General features: G+C 34.2%; 2 protein-coding genes and 1 pseudogene across 2 annotated transcripts; 2 read left to right on the top strand and 1 right to left on the bottom strand.

The window, feature by feature from the left end:
- Nucleotides 1-8433: 8433 nt before the first annotated feature.
- LOC125821205 (probable serine/threonine-protein kinase PBL11) lies at nt 8434-12318 on the top strand. Its single transcript, XM_049500625.1, has 5 exons — nt 8434-8633; nt 9121-9796; nt 10199-10456; nt 10625-10744; nt 11503-12318. Exons 2-5 carry the CDS (start codon nt 9140-9142, stop codon nt 12124-12126), a joined length of 1659 nt encoding a protein of 552 aa, XP_049356582.1. The 5' UTR covers nt 8434-8633; nt 9121-9139; the 3' UTR covers nt 12127-12318.
- A 683-nt stretch (nt 12319-13001) lies between these two features.
- Nucleotides 13002-14435, bottom strand: LOC125821196 (pentatricopeptide repeat-containing protein At5g41170, mitochondrial-like). Its single transcript, XM_049500612.1, has one exon. The coding sequence runs from the start codon at nt 14433-14435 to the stop codon at nt 13002-13004; it is 1434 nt and encodes a 477-aa protein (XP_049356569.1).
- Nucleotides 14436-15329: 894 nt separating this feature from the next.
- Nucleotides 15330-19707, top strand: LOC125821185 (uncharacterized; annotated as a pseudogene).
- The last annotated feature ends 72 nt before the right edge of the window (nt 19708-19779 follow it).

Here is a 19779-nt window from a genome sequence, read left to right as displayed (position 1 = left end):
TTATTGTAGGATTTTAGAACGTTAAGTTGTGAACTTTAGAGAACTTAAATTTTTGTAGGATTTTAGAATTGGGAAAAGGTAAAAGAGACTATGACTCAAATACCAGAGACACACCTTAACTAAACTAAGGTCCTATTACTCCCCTGAACTCATTTTTTTTTTGTAATTTTGTACACCTTTTTGGCTTATGTGGCATCCAAATATCTCCCACGCGCCTCAACTGCGTGGAGTCACGGGGTGTTGCACATAAGCCAAAAAGGTGTACAATATTATATATAAATTGAGTTCGGGGGGTAAAAGGACCTTAGTATAGTTAAGGTGTGTCTCTGAGATTTTGGTCATAGCCTAGGGAGGTACTTGTGCCTTCTCCCTTTTAGAATTTTAGGTTGTGAACGTTAGAAATCTTGAATTATTGTAGAATTTTAGAACTTTGAGTTGTAAACTTTAGAGAACTTGATTTTTTGTAGAATTTTAGAACTTTAGGTTGTGAACGTTAGAAATCTTGAATTATCGTAGAATTTTAGAACTTTAAGTTGTGAACTTTAGAGAACTTGAATTTTTGTAGGATTATAGAACTTTAAGTTGTGAACTTTAGAGTACTAGAATTTTTGTAGGATTTTAGAAATTTAGGTTATGAACATAAGAAATCTTGAATTATTGTAGGATTTTAGAACTTTAGGTTGTGAACTTTAGAAATCTCAAATTATTGTGGGATTTTAGAACTTTAAGTTGTGAACTTTAGAAATCTTGAATTATTGTAGGATTTTAAATTTTAGGTTGTGAACTTTAGGAATCTTAATTTATAGAATTTATGAACTAATTATTAGGTTGAACTTTAAAAATCTTGATAAAATATAATCTTTATGAACTATTTAATTAATCTTGAACATAAGTTGAACTTAATTAAGACTTTGAACTTAATTTGAAGTTTAAATTACTTGAAATCTTATTGACCTTGATATACTTGAATTTAATTAGAACTTTGAACTTTATTTATAATAACTTGAACTTAATTAGGAATCTGAACTTAAAATCTTGTTGAGCTTAATTGGAACTTAATAATTGAACTTTATTAGAACTTGAACTTAATTAGAACTTTAAATTTAATTTGAACTTTGAAGTACTTAAAATCTTATTGACCTTAATATATTTGAACTTACTTTATAATAACTTGAACTTAATTAGAAATATAATTAACTATTTGAAATCTAAAACTTAATTAGTGTTTATGAATTAATTAAGCTTGAACTTTGTAGCTTCTTTATAATGTTTTGTGTTTGATTGGGACTGAATTGAATTGAATTACTTTTGCAGGTGGGCAGCAGAAACTACCACAGAAACATGTAGTTTTTGTTGTTAAAAAAATTACAGAAAAAGCGACGAACAGGGTGGTTTTGTACGTCGCTTTTCTAGATTTTATTTTTTTAAAAACCCAGAAAAGCGACGGACAAGGTCCTTTAGTCCGTTGCTTTCATGGGTTTTATTTTTTGAAAAACCCATAAAAGCGACGAACAGCGTCGCATTATTCAAAAAAAATCTTTAAAAAAGAATAAGCGACGCAATCAGTCGCTTTTGGAAAAGCATCGAGCCAAAAAGCGGCTAGTTTTTGACAGTTTTTTAGTAGTGTTATCAATCCAAGCTAATCATTATCCATGGAAAAGTACTACTTTAGTAATCCAAGCTAAATCATTCTCCATGAATGTTTACTATTTATCAATTCAAAACTACCAAGGAAAGCACCTCATTATGCTAGACCAAGCTATTATGGAACGCTCCTTACTATGCAAGTCCAAGCTATCAAAGGAAGGGTACTATTGCTCAATCCAAGCTACCATGAATTGGTATGGCCTTACCAATGCAAGCATCTCATCATGCTAGTTCAAGCTATCCAAGGAAGGGTACTATTTCTCAATCCAAGCTACCATGAATTGATATGGCCTTACCAATAGAAGCTACCATGCAAAGCACCTTATTGTGCGTAGTTCAAGCTAACCATTGAAAGGGTACTATTTCTCAATCCAAGGCTATCCATGAGATCTACTAACTCAAGCTACCATGAAATTGTCTTGTCTTACCAAGGCAAGCTTCATGAAGGGATCTCTTATCACTACTTCAAGCTTCCATGGATAAAGCATCTCATCATTCTCACCCAAGCTGAGTCTTATCTATCCTAGTTCATAAATGCTTTGATTCATTTTAGGTGAGCAGGCCTTTCAACCTAGAATCATTCTATGTAAGAAAACCTTTCACATTTATACATTCATAGAGTAAATCATGTGGGTAAATCCCTTCCACAATAATTCTATCTAATAATCAACATTCATCATATAAGCTTTAATCTAAAAGCCCTACTAATCATACTTCATCATATAAACTTTACTCTCAAAGCCCTAATAACCATAATTCATCAAACATGCCTTGGTCTCAAGACAATTCTAACCTCAAAGCCTACAAGTTCTAATTCATCATGTATACTTGATCTCAATCAATTCATTTCTATAAGCTTTACTTTCAAGCAATTCATGTATATATGCTTCACTCTCAAGCAATTCATGTCTATATGCTCACTCTCAAGCATTTTACAATGTATTTCATTAATCCTAGAAGAATACATCTAATTCCTCAATTTCCCCTTTCATGGCATAAAACCCACTTACATCAATTTCATCTTTATATACATGGGTTAGGCATGGGTACATGTTAATTTATCCTATAAACATGTAATTCTATCAATTCAATCATAAACAATTATAATCCACTCAATTGGATCAAAACCCATAACATTAGAAGAAACCCTAACTAGAATTGGGGAATTCTTCTTCTAAATTGGGGAAATCATAGGGGCTCCATGGATGAAAAGCCATCATACCTTGATAACAAATCCCACAATTTCTTGAGGAATGGATACTTGAGTTTGATCCTAGCTCCAACTCTTTCATCTTCGTCAAGTTCTAGAGAGAGAAATATTTGAGAGAAGAACTTTGGGATGTCTTTTGGGGTTTTGGAAATAATGACTTGAATGGTGAGTTTAAAGGGCTAAAATCACTTGTGTACTAGGCTTGGGTAAAACGACCTAGTTTTATTCTAATGAAAACTGGAAAGACCCAATTTACCCTCCACTTAGCAGTGGTTCACGAGGGGCTCCACGAGTTATGGTGCCTACCACGAGTCGTGGTCTCTCTCGTGGTCACCAACTAGTGGCTTGGAAGCCACTCCTCGACCCCTAAAAGACTAAGGCACCTTCACGACCTCTCTCACGGCCCGTCAAGGTCTTCACGAGCCGTCTAGTGGCTCATGGGGAGGAGGCTAACTTGGGGCAGCTTGGTGAAGATGCACCACCACGAGCGGTCCCACGATCAATGGTGACCACCACGAGCCGTAAAGGATCTTGTGGGAGGTGGGAAGCCTATGGTTGTCTACTGCCTATGGTCTAGGGGCACCACTATGACTCGTGGTGCCCTTCACGACTCGTGGGGGCTTCCATAAATGGTGCCAAGGATAAAATCTCTAGTTCATGCCTTGCACTTAGCCCCTAGCTTGGCCTACTAGATTCCGAGGTGTTACAATTCTTCTCAGAGTTCTTCTTAAATTGGGGTCGTAGGGGTCAATGGATTGCCTTGAATCCGTCTATTTAGCATACCTGTAGAAAATAAAAACAAAACAAAACATAAATCATGAAATAATTGAATAAAGTTCAATAACAAAATTAGTCTAATCTAAAAGCTTTATTCCTTTCCAACGGCGCTAAAATTTGATACGCCCAAATTACACCTCTCTAGAGAAGTATAAGCAGTTGTTGTCAAATAAAGAACCTAACTGAGGTTAGGGTCGATCCCACGAGGAATATGGTCTAGACTTAGGCTAATTTATTGTTTATTGTACTTTTAATCATCTTATTTCCGTATAAAGGGGGAATTTTAAACACAATATAATTGTTGATTGATTTGTAGTAACGAGTAACAAGTAACAGGATTCGCAGTTTGTATTATCAATATGAGATGAAACTAGGGCATATGTGTTCCCCACAAGTTCTTAATGCAGTAATCTTAATAATAGTAACTCTTTCCTAGTGTTAACATGCAAGGTTGGTAAGTTAGGCATCTCCTAAGTGATTGATCGTCCAAGTAGGAAATTTCACCACGCAACTTGGTCGGTCTACGAGTGTATGCTTTACTAACCCTTACCTTTAACCCCATATTAGCCCTCGTGTATTTGGGTCAGGCTATTAGATAGCGCATTATCACTCTAAATCTCCATCATTTAACCTATTTCTCATTCATTACTTCCTTGGTCAGACAAGTAGGAATGATGCGAGTTCTAAAGTTGCACACCGTTAAAAGCATTCAAAACGAAGAGACTAACAATACATGCATAAACACTATTCGAGCATTACTTAAATTATTAGCTTTACGTTGTTAATTACTCATGGTTCCCACAACCCTGGTTGTGGATTTAGTTATCATGCTTGAGAATTCACAATTCATATTAGAGTTAATAACAGAAATCATGAACTTACAATTAGAATAGATGAAATTCGAAATCTTGAATTGAAGAACAGATGCAAATTTCATAAACCAAACTTCAAGAATTAAATTCCTAAAGTGTTTGCAAAATAATTCTCAAAGCCAAAACAAAGTATCTCAAAACGTCTAACAACCCAAAAATGGAAAGTATAACTAATATTTATTGAAAACAAATCCTAAACCAAGTAGGAAAAGGAAGACTTAAGGAAATTTGACTTGGGCAGTGTCATCTACGGTTGGCAACCTACGGCTTGTCGTAGAGATAACGGCTCGTAAGTGTCTTCCGTCAGTCAACAGTTAATCAAATCTCTAGTGAGTTCCACCTATGGGCATGACTTACAGCTCGTAAGTCTATGCACGGCCCGACTTGTTCATCCGTCGTTCATGTACTGGAAGTCATCCTTTCTGAAGTTTTCTATGACTCCACATGTATGGCTCATAGTAGTAACTACGGCTCGTTGATATGCTATCATTATTCCATACTTAACTCCAATTCTCAGCACTTCAACCTACGGCTCGTCGAAGAAATAACGGCTCGTACGTCCAGTCACCTATCACCAAAATCCTTTTGCTACAACACTTTTAACACCAACTGCTCCAAAAACCTATTTTCTGTAAAATCAAACCAAAATACCATCACATATAATAACAAAATGCCTAAGACTCATGCATAGCTCTAAGTTTAATGCATCAAAAGTACCGTAATTTCAAGGTACATCAAAGGTATGAGTGAAGACGTCAATGGAAAAGTTTGTGTTGTAGAAGGGGCCTTTTCCAGAGTTTGGGTCATAGAACTGTCGGTTACCATGCTATAGCGAGAGGAAGCTCGCTATAGTAGAGTGTGAAGACCGCTATAGCGAGATAAGTGTTGCCATAAAGTGTCGCTTTAGGAACTTAACCACACAAATTCCCCTAAGAAATCTCTCTCAAAATATCTCTCCCCATCTCTCAAGGTGTTGAAAATGGTAAAATAATGAAAATGGGAAAGAAGTTTTGTGACAAAGAGAGCTACTAGCGAAACAGCGAGTCCAAAAAAATATCAATAGTAAAAAAATGGGTTTGGTCCTCAAAACTTATTTGAAAACCTGTATACATGATCCAATAGTGCAAATTGATTATAAAACATGTTCCGAAGCCAATGGAATAATAAAAAATTTTAGAAAAAAATAATTTACTTAAAATTACCCCTGGGGACGCTTTTAGGAGTTTCATCCTATGCTCATTCCACACAATTAAAACTCGGGATCCAAACTAACCCTTTACTAGCCTAAATATGACATTCTCCGGAACTGATAAAATCACCACCCGACACTCAGATCTCGAAATGTTGACTAAATCAACTCTCTCAAAATGAATCACCTAAAAACCCGCTAAAATCACTCCCCCAACACTTTGGGAACCATGTCAACCAACCCTTCATCACAAATAAAGCATAACAAAACTATGGAGAAGGACAAAATAATTATTTTATAGAAAAAGTTTTAAAAAATATGAAACTGGATATCACAACTAGGTACTTGCAACGTTTTTGTAAATAAAGATAAGATGAATTTTATTATTTATTTATTTATTTATTTATTTATCTTTATCACATATTCTCTTTAAAAAATCTACAAAATAAGGAATGGATGGTAAGTGTTCGCCTATCGAATTAGAATCGACTAGGTATCCACATGATCCAATAATTTAAATTGTAATAGGTAATAAAAGTGGGCTCGCATTTTGAGAGAACGACGAGAAGCGTATGATTGCACCGCAAATTAAAAGGACAAAACATAGATGTCAGTGGGGCCCAAAGAGTTCTTTTGAATTAGCAACGTAAGTAATGGATCTCCCTGCCATAAGACAATCGCGACAAATGTATGAGAGTCAAAAGTCTCATCACTAATGTCTCTTTGACCGCCAAGAAAATACAAAAAGAAAACCATCTTTCATCCCAAAAAGAAAAAATAATTCATTCCTTTTTTTCATGTCACATTTCACTTTATAAAATTAAATGGACTAATTTTTAAAGTTTATTAAATTATTTTAATTTAATAAATTAAATTTTAAATTTTAAATTTAAATATTAAAATATTATAAAAATATTATAACTTATTATATTTTACATTAATATTATAAAAATATGGATTAAATATCATTTTAAAATTCATATAATTTAATTTTCAAAAGGTAATATAGGGGATTAAAAAAATACAGGGAGTAATTATTATTACTCTGTTGCTGTTCTCACTAATAATTTTCCAAACTTTGACTGGGGTAGTCACTTTAAACGAGGGCTCCTCTTAGTTGAATTTCGAGGTACTTTTTCTTTTGATAGCACCGTTAATTGACAATCATGCCCCTACAGCCTTTTCATTTTTTAGTGTTCTTAGAATCCATTTGATAAAATTATTTTCATTCATTCGTTTTTAATTTATTTAATTTTTGTTTTTAATTGATTTACTTTTTAAATTTCATTTTAATGAAACTATTTTCTTAATTTTAATTTTCACATGATATGATTAAAAATAAAAGATTAAAGAATTGATATATTTTAAATTAAGATTAGAAGATTAATTTTTTTTTGTTTTCTTAAATGTCATGTCAAGTTGAAATATTACAAACAAATTAAAATGGAGTTTAAAATTACTTTTTCTCTTTAAAAAATAGCATTTAAATAAATATTTCTAAATATATGTGATTGTATTTTGAATTTAGATAACAACTTATAACTTGTTTTTCAACTCACTTTTCACTTTTGAAATTATATTCACATACATTAAGCATGAACATTATTCCAAGTAAGCTTCAACACCAACTGCCCTTCTATTTTATCGGGAGAAACGAGCCCAGGCACCTCCCATATTTTTTTTTTACAAATATTCTATTTTAAACTTCAACTTCATAAGTTCAAAATAAAATAAAAATATTTAAAATTTATAGTATAACGCCTACTTATCCTTCCAATCAATTTTAGTGATACAAGTAAGCTAAAATTATCAAGGTTTATTGACTAATAAATCATTTTAAATTATTAGAGTCATGATCATAGTTAGTTATCTTATTTAAATTGTACTAGTGACATGTTATTGAGCGAATAAGTCAATATTTGGCTATATTTTTATTGTGATATTAAATTTACTTAATACAAGATTATCCACAACAAAATTTAATAAAAAATATCAAAGATGAAATGAGGCAACAATCAACATTATTTAAACTATGTTTTATTGTAAATCACAAATTTAAATTTAAAAAGTGTATGGATTTTCAATAAATAAAAAAAGAACAAAAATGAAAAAAAAAACAACAACAATAATAATATATATAATATTTTATAAGTAAAATTCAAAAATGATATAACAAATGCAAATTTTACCCAACTTTTACGGAAATGAGTAAAAAAAATAAACTACTTTTGGTATAGTCTAGCTCAAAATAGGATTGAATGGAAAATGAAACGTTTTTATGAGGGAACATAATTAATACTCCATCTGTTCCTAATTATTTGTCCATTTTTGAATTGACACACATATTAAAAAAACAATTATTGACATAGTGAGTTTACTATTTCACCCCTACTAATTATGAAGTGAATGAATTAAAAATATAAGATTTTCAAGAAATTATACATTTTTCAAAGTAATTAATTGAGGATATAATAGGTAAAATTATTTTGACATTTCTTGATTTGTCAAAATGGACAAGTAATTAGGGATAACTATAAAAAAAAAAATAGACATGTAATTAGGGACAGAGAGAGTATTAGGTGGGGTGAATTTTCCATTAATAAAAAAGGAAAAGAGCATTAATGATTTAAATTGAAATATTGGCTAGTTTATTTTTATGGAAAAAATAGTTAATAGGGGCAAAAGAGTCTTTATGATGAGATAAGAATAAAGTGGCATGTTTCTTAATTGAGAAATTTACTCATGGGGGTTTGAGTGTTTGACTACTGCTTCTTTCTACTCCATTTCTATCAACCTTTTCTCTCTCAAAAAAATCAATCTGCCGTTTCTCATTTGACTCTCCTCTCTCTTTAGGGTTTCTTAGCTCATCGAAACGTTAAACCTTACAATACTTCAAACATCAATCAATACAATTTGCTGAAGCACGCAATTTTTCAAGGTTCGTTTTCTATGAATTGATAATTTAGTTTGTTATTATGAATCATTCTTGTTGTTGCCAAAGATCTTTGTGTTTGCTGTTTAGATAAGTTTATTATTATTTCTGCTTTTCCAAGAAAAAAAACACAATTTCTACTGGATCATCCTATTCAATTTGAATGTCAAATTCAGAAGAACAATTTTGGCCTTTTCTTTTATTGTTTTGAAAATTCACAGCTTATATGTTTAATGCCAGTATGTTGTAATTGATTGCGTATCACCTTTTGTTTTGTTGGAATTTAGATAATTTTATTTATTTAGTATATCCGTTTGTTCGCTTGTTGATTTTTTGCCTCATGTGTTTGGAACCTAGGAAGTTATGTTTATATTGGAATTATGTAATTCTCTAGATTTGTAATTTGTAAAACATGAAGGTTAAATTGAAATTGAGTTGTGTGGTCCTATTTTGCGATTGAATTGTAAGTTTGTTTATGCTACTGATTTGGCAGGACTGTATAAACAACAAAGATGGGTTGTTTCACAGTTTTAAAAAGTAAGAAGAAGAAGTCTGAACAGAGTATTCACATCAAACGTGTGAATCCTCAGGAACATTCTCCTACTGCATTGCCCGAGCCTCAAGTGCAGACACGGTCGTTGCAGTCGGCACCTCCAAGTTTTAGAACTAGAGTAAAACCTGTACAGTCGAGTAATAGAGTTACAAGCAGTAGGGCGCGGGCACTCTCTGCCCCATCTAGCCTGGACGCAGCAGAACAAGATGCGCTAGCATCAAATGAATGTGAGGAACATGATGAGTTCAAGAGTCGTATTGGTTCTATCAAGGAGTACCAATCACCAAGTCCTCAGCCTCTTCCTCTTCCATCTCCACAGAGTGCCGCTGCCACTCTCAAGACTATGGGAAGCTTTAAAGTTGGCAATGCCAGCAGTCCTTTAAATGCCTCTGGACCCCTGCCACTGCCTCCTACACTGCCTTCAACATTGCCTTCTACTGGAGCACTCAGGAACTTCTCATTTGAAGAACTTGCTGCTGCCTGCCACCGCTTCTCTCCTGAACGGTGTATGTCAGAAGGTCTCTCTTCTGTTATTTACAGAGCTTCTTTTGGAGATGATGCAACTGGTACAAAGAAGCTTGAAGCCACTGTAACCCGGCTTCATCCTTCTTCGCAGGTATGATTTATTGACTTTGAATTATCTTGCGTACGTACTTATCATTTTTTGGCCCCCCTCTCTTTTTTCCTTTTGATTGGGTGAGGAGGGGGTCGGCATCTTTTTTCTGATTGCCATGTGATATCTAATATTAGGAAGGCTCATACTTTGGCTAGATTAGTGGTTTTGTTTCTTCATCATCTCACATATGTAATTTTAGAGAAGCAAGGTTGCTATCCAGAGGTTGAATTTCTGGGATGCAACTCCTGCGTCACACTGTATTAAAAATTTTCATTTGTAGATCATGTCAGGGAAAAAATGGTCTGAATTTCTTGGTTTAAATTTAGGATACAATTTGGCAGGTTACTTGCTTCTACAATTCTTTATGAGTTTTGTAAGAGTCACTATCTTTTGGCTTTTCAGGGGTTGAAGGAATTTGTGACTGAGGTGAACACACTAGCTTCTTTGCAACATCCATCACTTTGTAAACTGATTGGTTTCCATGCACGGGAAGGTTCCGAGCACAGAATGTTGGTTTATGAAAGGCTTTTTCATGGAAGCTTAGACCGGCTTTTGTTTGGGAGGTCAGATGGTCCCCCGATAGACTGGAATGCTCGAACGAAAATTGCTTTATGTGCTGCTCAAGGTCTCACATTCCTGCATGAGGAAGGACCTTTTCAGGTGGCAATGCTGCTTCCTAAACCTGTAGTCTAATCATGGTTGCCTTCATTTTCTCTCTGCAACCTTGTATTACTCCATGTTACCTTTGTGTCTCTTTATTGATGAATCTCCATTTTTTTATATAGGGGTAGGCCTATATATTGCTAAGTTTTTTATTTCCTGTGACAGGCAATGTTCCATGAATTTTCCACTGCAAATATACAAATTGATAAGGATTGCAGTGCAAAGCTCTCGGGATATGGATGCATTACTCATATACAAGAGACAGACATATCATGCAGTTCAGCTGTAAGTTCTCCTATGTTAACAGTTACTGAACACGCATCTCTCTCTCTCTGTTATACACCCTGGTCTTAAAAATTCCACTAACAATTGGGGTTGCCTAGTAGTTGCCTGGGCATAGTGACCAGTGTGATATCAGCATATCCTGTATACTACACCACTAATTGGTAGTGTATATGAATAGGATCTTTGCAACTATGCAGGTTCTGTGTAATAGTTGAGGCTCATGTTTATTGGATGTGGCTCTTAATAGCTGCATATAGCCATGGTTTGTGTCCCATTTGGCCATAAAAATTGTTTCACTAGTTCAACTTGAACCTGAAATAAACCAAAGTTTGTGTTTTTACTATTTTGTCCATTATATTATCTCCAACTTGAAATAGAGAATTTGATATCGAAAAACTTGTTTGAGGAGTATTTCAAGTGAAATAATAGTTCACTGACAAAACATGACTTCAACTTCCAAATTCAACTGGAAGTCATGATTAAACATGACTTTGACTTCCAAATTTTATTTATTTTTTCAATGTAAACTTCAATTACTTCTTTCTTTTTTCAACTTCAACCAAATATTGTCCAAACTCCTACCTAGTATTTGCTCGATGTATATTTCATCTTTGTGAATTTTAAAAGAAAAAGAGGTATTTGTGCCACTCGCTAGGTCTAATTGGCATTTTAGCATGTGTTCTGCTTGAAGTTGTTCACACTCTGTGACCTCTTCAAAGATCCTAGAACTTTCTTGTTAATAATATTGAGTTTTTCAGGCCCTGGCAAATCTCTCTGAGGAGACTCTGGAGCGAGGATTGGTAACTCCGAAGAGCAATGTTTGGAGTTTTGGGATTGTTCTTCTTGAGCTGCTGACTGGCCGGAAGAATTTTGACAGTCGGCATCCAAAGGAAGAGAGGAATTTAGTGAAGTGGAGCAGGCCTTTCCTAGCTGATGACGGTAGATTATCGCTAATCATGGACCCTCAGTTAAAAGGTCGGTTCCCTGCCAAAGCAGCAAGAACAGTGGCTGATATTGCTCAAAGATGTCTGCAAAAGGATCCATCTGAAAGGCCCACCATGAGAACTGTAGTGGAGCAACTCAAGGCTGTACAAGTGATGAAGTACCCTTCTAGGTTTCCTCTTCAAGAGCCAAGGGCAGTTGGTGTAAAACACATGTCAAAGTCTCCGAGCCTAAATGGAATCATTACCCCAACATCAAGATTGAGCTTCTCCCCTTCACCACCAACCCACCCTTTATCTATTTCTCCGACAAGGACAGCTGCTCCACTGCTGTCTCTACCTTCATGTTCCTCCATCCTCTCTATGGAGGACTTTGATCGATTGGAAAACCGAAGGCCATCATCTTCATCTGTTCGGAGGTCTAGTGTCGAAGGATTTTGATCGATTGTAGAGCATTTTTTTCTTCAAATTGCTTTTTTTCTTTTTTGGGCCCTTCCCTTTTGACAAGTGATTACATGAAAAGATATAGAAGATAAGCACATGGTTTTCCACCTTCCCTTTCCTCATGGGAGAAGATGTGGGGAACGCCATTTTGTAAATATGGTATCCATTTGGTTTAAGTAGTGTTCCCTAATCGAGATCCTGAGGGAGATATTAATGTTGCTTTTTATCGTTTTTCTTGTTTGCATACAACCGCCGCTGCCTGGAAAAGAAATAGAAAAAGGAAAATGAAAGAGAAGATGATTGGAAAATCCAGGTTAGGTGCTGTAAAAGAACGTAATTTGCACAAGAAGGGTATCTTAAAGAGCAATTGTTGTTTCAGTGCTGTAAAAGAAGGTAATTTGGATAATAAGGTATCTCAAAGAGTATTTAACAAGAATTTTGCGATAGGCATGAAAAGAGATGTTTTCAGCTTGACAGCAGTTAGACTGGTGCAAGCATGCTACTGCTGTATCTTTTGAAGGGGAGTATTAGTGGAATTGGTAAAGTTGTTGCCCTGAGTTCAATTTGTGGAAATAGTCTCTCGTAGAAATGCAGGGTGGTGTCGCGTACAATAGACCCATAACGAAAACTTAGTGCACCGAGCTATCTTTTATTTGTAAGCTGGTACTGTGGTGAATGTTCAAGAGTCCTTGTATCATTAAGTTTCTAAAACTTGGAAAAACAGGACCATTAACAAGGTGAGGAAGCTATACATCTCAATTTTCAATTTCAGCAGATGAGACGGTAATTGCAGCAATTTTCCTATACTACAGTAAATATACTAAAAACCTCTTTACAACAAAGCTTGCCATCAAAATAAACTAAGAATTAATTCAAACAAGTTCGAGTTGATTATATGAATCCTCAATTCGAAATCTCATCCCCAGGCGAATATACCTCGGTTTATTTCTTGTCGCCACCCCACATTTCAGTGCTAAACCATACAAGTAACAAGCATTCAATATCATTCCTTTTTGATTCAGCTCATTGATCAACAAGTTAAATGGAACTTTAGTAGGAGACTTTCCATCTTTCATCATAAGAACAAAAACTAACAACGCCTTCTCAACTTCTCCCTCCAAACAAAGTACACGAATGAGATTAGAGAAGGTGAATGCCTTGGGAGAAAACCCAATTCTAACAATCTCATACAAATTCTCCAGTGCTTTATCCAGCTTGTTACCACTACAAAAAGCTTCAATAACCAGCTCATAACCAACAGGGTCTACAACCAGTTTTCGGCTCCGCATTTTTACAAACACTTGATATGCATCTTGTAAGAGTTCTTTCTGTTTCCTAGATAGCCTGCATAACCCTCTCAACAAGGTATTCATCATCCTCTCATCAACCCCAAATTCAAGTTTCAACATCTCCTTGTAAATCGATAAAGCAGCTTCAATTTTCCCCCATTTCAACAACCCATGTAACAATGTGCTGTAAGTGATATGATCAGGCATACATTTTTCCTCTTTCATTTTCCTCAACAAACCAATCCCATCTAAAGGTCTGCCTTCTTTAAAATACCCATTAAACAGAGTATTGTAAGTAACTACATTAGGGGTCAACCCCATTTCCATAGCTTCTTCAAGCAATTCCAATGCCTCATTGGACCTACCCACCTTACAGAAACCATCCATAACAGCAGTATAAGTATACAGATCAGGTTTTATCTTAGATTTCTTGATATTCATAAGCAAGTCATAGGCTTCCTCTACTCTACCAAGAAAACAAAGACCTTTAAGCAAGCAATTGTAAGTATAAATTGTGGGTTCACATCCAATTTGACCCATAACATCAAAAACCTGATGGGCATGTTGTAATTTTCCAGCTTTGCAGAATGAATTGATGAGAGTTGTAAAAGTTTCAACTTTTGGTTGAAACCCATGTTCCAACATGTGACCTAAAATGGATTTGGCTGTTTCAGGGTCATCTTTTTTGCAGTACAAATTGACCCAAATTGAGTATGTGTATTCATTGGGTGTCAATGCATAAAATGATGAAGATGAGGTCAGTTTCAAAGCTAGCTCAAACTCATCTTCTAAAACTAAAGATGTAAGTTGATGATTGAAATCAGATATGGTTTGAAACCCACCATTTTTTGAAGCTTGAACAACATCTGGATTAATAGTATCAAGAAATAGAGGAGTGCAAGTTTGTTTGTGAGCAAAGTGAATCTGGGTTCCATTTTTGTTTAGAGAAATGGACAGTAGAGGCGTAACAGAGAAAACCAGGTGTTGCTGGCTAGGGGAGAGAGCTGAACAAGGCATAGCAGTTTAGCAATAGCAAAAACTTTGAGCAATTTACAAGACTTTTATTAAAATAACTTAAATACACAACTTTAATTTCCTTATTATTTATTTTTCCCTACTTTTTAAAAAAATTACTTAAATCTCTTATTTCACTTAAATATCAAATCTGTCAGATACCTGATTATTTTTTACCTCACACGTTTCACCACTCCCTATGTCACTCCTTTTTTTTCTCCCTAAATTCACTCCAATATTTTTTCAGTTACAGATCATTATCCCAAATTGATTTTCAAAAATTTTCTCTTTCAAGCCAACCCTTTTCAAACTTCGTCTTCTCCGTACTCTCTCCCAAAGTCTGCCATTGTAGCTTACATCTTCTTCCTTCAATTTTTATTTTGTTTCGATTTCTTCTTCTTGATACATATGAATCCTGATCCTACATCAAATCTTTCTAATACTAATCGAACAATATAAAATTGGGCAGAAATTAGATCAAAAAGTTTGCATGACCCATTAAACTTGATTAATCAGTCGACCAAAGATGTGCCAAAATCATCTAAACCAAAGGTTGCAAAAACCCCCCCAAAAAGGGGGAAGAAAAGCAGCACCCGCTATTTCCAGACCTGCATTGCCTAGAGTATGTGTTTTTAATCTTTATTAAACTTGTTTGTGATTTGTATTGCTTTTGATATCTTAGACTGAAATTGACTGATACATTAATTGGATGTATTATATTGTTTATTGGGTTAAATCATGATACATTCAAAAACCCTACCTTAGTTTGATACATACTGATTTGAGATTTAGTCGAAACTTATAAAACCCTTGTTTTATATGTGTATCGAAAAAAATGATACATGACAAACTCCAATATGAAATAGAGACTTGTCAAATTTAACAAAAAAGTCGTTGATGTATCAGACAGGGCATCCTTCTGTATAATGTATCAAGTTTTATAATACGACTCTGTTGAAGTCTGGTAACATGTATTTTTCTATGTATCAACTTGTTTTTATTACGTATCATTACTTGTTGTGTAGTGTGATTTGGTGTTTTTATTTATGTATCATAAGATGTCATTATAAATAGTATCTGGTCATTTTGCAGTCAATCAGATATGTTATAAAAAAGGCACTATTAATAATATATCATACAAGGCATCCTTCTGTATAATGTATCAAGTTTTATAATACGATTCTGTTAAAGTCTGGTAGCATGTATTTTTTTATATATCAATTTGTTTTTATTATGTATCATTACTTGTTGTGTAGTGTGATTTGGTGTTTTTATTTAGTATAATTTTCTTTTTCATTTTGCAGTCAATCAAATATGTTATAAAAAAGGTACCAACACATGCCATAAGGTTTGGTGTCCCTTTTAACACAATTTTTTTGGAGTTCCAGAAGTCTATAGGGGATGATGTAATTGAACTGTTTAGAGCTACAATTTTTGGACCCTATTTAGACATTCCTAAATGTAATTTTCAGGGTCAAATCAGTAAATGTTTGTTGTTGTTAGAATTGGAACAAGGCAACTCAAAGGTGTTGCATATTAGACATGCAAACGGGGGTATCTTGAAATTTGGTATCAAAGAATTTGCAATAATAACTGGTCTTAAATGTAAAGGCAATACCAAAGACTTTGAATACCCAGAATCAACTCCCTGTAGGCTATTCCAAAAATATTTTCTTGGTGCAGTTAAAAGTGTAAGCAAGAATCATCTAGTCCAACGATTTCTGATGGCAACTGGGAGAATAATCAGGATGCACTCCAGATGGCTATCCTGTACTTTCTCCATACATTCATTTTGGCTCAAACTGGTGATTCTTCAATATCTGTTAACGAATTCTTAATGGTTGAAGATGGTAGATATCAAGTATATCCTTGGGGACGAATTGTATTCACAAAGCTCATGGATTCACTCCGACAGGATTTCAATCTTAACAAACAGTTGTATCGGTTATATGGCATGTCTTATTCACTTAACGTATGGACATATGAATTTGCATCCCAATTAAATCCTGAAATTGATGTCAAAGAACGGAATGTCATCCCTAGAATTTGCAATTGGAGGGTTGTGGCTTTAAAGCCAAAGTTTGAAATGCTTATGACTAGCATTTTTCAAGAGGTAACATTGAATCCCATTTTATATTACATTTCATACATAATTAAGTATATAGTTGTAAGGTTGCAAGTTTGTCTTTTTAAAATCATTTTTTTCTGTGTTAGGATACATAATTTTATCTCTTAATATTAAAAAAATTATTTTTTTCAGAATGCATGTTCAAACATTGTGCCAACACCGGAGCAACTTGCAACTTTTGATTTACCTGAAGATGAACATGATCCTCCTTCTTCACCCACCACAACATCTATCAATCCCAAGATAGTTCAATTGAATGACATTGCTGATTTCGATGATTTCTCCACAAGACCTCCCGAACAGTTGTTAAGGAGATCATCTAGAGTGTCTGATACATCATCTCCACCACCACCAAAAAGAAGAAAGAAAGTGGATACACCTCAAACAAAGGTGTCAGAACCCAGTCAGCCAGATCAGTCCAATGTGTCATTAAATCAGTCATTTCCTATTTCAGATGGTCCACCGACACCGACTGCTAATGTACACGGTTCTGCAGATGCTCAAAAAGTCAACTATGTAATTCCAGATATTGAAGAACTGAAAGATCATTTGAAGAATTATGTAAGTAATTATTTCGATTTTATTATTTTTTCTTTATATTGACTCTAATTGTAGTTGTTTTTTTATAATTTTTTGATAGGTTGACAAGAAATTTGAGGAACTTGTAATCTTGATAAAGGAAAAGCACTCACAGTTGATGCTAACTCGACACAAGGAAAACAACAAAGTCGATCCTCAATCAAGCAATAAACAACCATCTTCACATATACGGACTGATTTTGCTGATGCAGTTGGTGTAGCTGATTTTGAGGTTGGTGTATCTGTTAATGAGGGTGGACATCAAGTTAATGTCAATGCAGAGGTATGTATCTGATACATTGTTTGTAATTGTCGTTATACCTCATACATTAAGTATGTATTAAGAATCATAATCATATGTATCAGCACATATGGATCATATATATAGTTAAGGTGATTCACCGAATCTTCTATCTCATTAATCAGTTATATATTTCAACTTTATATTCATCACTTATGTTAAATAATGTTTCAGTAACAATTATGCTAACACCTTTTTTATTATTAAAAATTCAAATATAGATTGATCATACTATCAGTAACCAATAACAAATAAAGCGTGTTTCAGAGCTCCAACCTACATATGAAAGTACTCATGTTGATACTGAAGCAAATGATCCTAAGAAAGTATCGGTATGATCAAAACTTTAAACATTACAATTTTCTTTGATACATTATCCTCTTTTTTATATATATATATCATACATAATTAGTATAATGGATAACTGATACATACAACATTCTTATATTCAGGATGATGAAGAACATCAAGCCCCACAAGCTTTAAATGAAGTAAACATGGATGAAGATGGTGCTGACACAGTTCAACACAACATCCGTCATTATATGCCTTTTAGAATAAAAGTTGATACATCGGTATATTTATCAATTATGCATCATGACACTAATATTCATTATATGCAATGATACTAAAAAAAATATAATATCTTCTAATACAGGATTCTTCCACATCAACAACAATATCGCCCTCAACTCAAGCAGCAATAGATGCACTTGTATCCGATCTAGGAAAAGTTCTTATTCCTGCTAAACCATTGTGTGTTTACAATCCACAGGATTTAACTGGCAGTCGTGATTTGTTATCTGATAGTTAATTACCCACTGATATTCCAACCACCGAAATTGTTGTTAGAAGTCATTCAAAGACTCCTACGCCTAGAAACAGGATGCCTTCAAGAATTATTCAATCTCCATACGTGACTTCTTTTGGGTCAAGTGATATGGGAAAACAAAAATTGGATAACGATGTTCGTCTGTATTTTCCATTTGAAGGATGTGGGATTACATATCAACCTTTGTCTAAACTAATTGATGAGTATATGTAGTGGTTAACCAAGGGGCTTCTCAAAAATCATGCCAATAAGTAAGTTTTATACATATATTTTGTAAATGTTTGGATTAACTTATTTTGATGTAACCAATTAATAATACAAATATTATCACAGGAAACCATCGGAGGATAAATACAGATCAAAAGTCTCTTCTTTTGAATTTAAGATGATGGATTTTGTTGTTGCATTTCCAATTAACAAGAACTGGTTCTATGCCATGTCACAACCAAACAAATGTTGGACTGATCAGGTAAAGTTCTTAATGAAACAATTTAAGCATGTATCAGATACATTGATATAGAACAACATGCTACAAAAAATCATCTCGGATACAATCAAATAAACTATCAAATTAGTATTTGTTTAGATTATCATTTAATGTATCAATTCTATCATAGACCCTTTTTACAAGTTTCTAATTTCGTTTATCATGTTTTTTATAGCACATCGATGTTGTTTTTTACTATCTCCGTAAAAAATCAAAACTCTGCAGCATGAATCAATACAGATACACAACAGCCAACTACTTGTTCATCTCACACATCAAAAATACCTATGAAAGGTATTACCTGGCTAATGATGATGATCTTATTAGTACCCAAGAACACATTGATCGCGCTTCAGCTGTATCTGTATATGAGAGGTCAATCACTAACATCATCAAAGGTTTTGAAATCCCAGCTGCTTTACCATGGCATCTTGTAGACGATGTTTACATCCTGATTAATTGTGGTGGATAATTTCATTGGGTGATGGCTGATATTGTCTAAAATGCTTCCTTTTTACCTCATGGACAGTGGATTCTTTGAAAAAACTGAGCAAACAAACTTTGTTGATTGTGATGCGTACAAGGACAATAATCCTGGTTCACTTTTGGAGGCACAAGTTCCTTTCATAGTTGAATTTTCCCAAGACATTATGCAACAAAAGAGTGACAACTTGTAAGTATTGTGCTTTTATTATTTTTGAATCATGTATATTTAAGTTTATAATTGATATTCTGCATTTTTGTAGAGACTGTGGGTTATATGTTGCTACATTTGCGGAGTATCTGAGCGACCAAATCGAAACATCATTAGTTGATTTTCTTCCTGAATACCTACGCAAAAGATATGGAGCATTGTTGTGGAGTTATGATAGCGAGAAGGCTAAGGGTGCATACGTTAGTGAGAATGATGATCCACCAAAACCTAAGAGTGTTTTTTGGTTCACGTAGTGTAGTAATTAAGTATCTATGCATAGACAGTGTTTTTTTTATCCTTTTGACAATTTCACTCATGTTTTAGTC

The sequence above is a fragment of the Solanum verrucosum genome, unplaced genomic scaffold, assembly GCF_900185275.1.
Source record: "Solanum verrucosum unplaced genomic scaffold, falcon-dt-bn FXZP01000311.1, whole genome shotgun sequence".
NCBI classification, from domain to species: Eukaryota; Viridiplantae; Streptophyta; class Magnoliopsida; order Solanales; family Solanaceae; genus Solanum; species Solanum verrucosum.
This window is presented reverse-complemented; position numbering and strand designations above follow the sequence as displayed.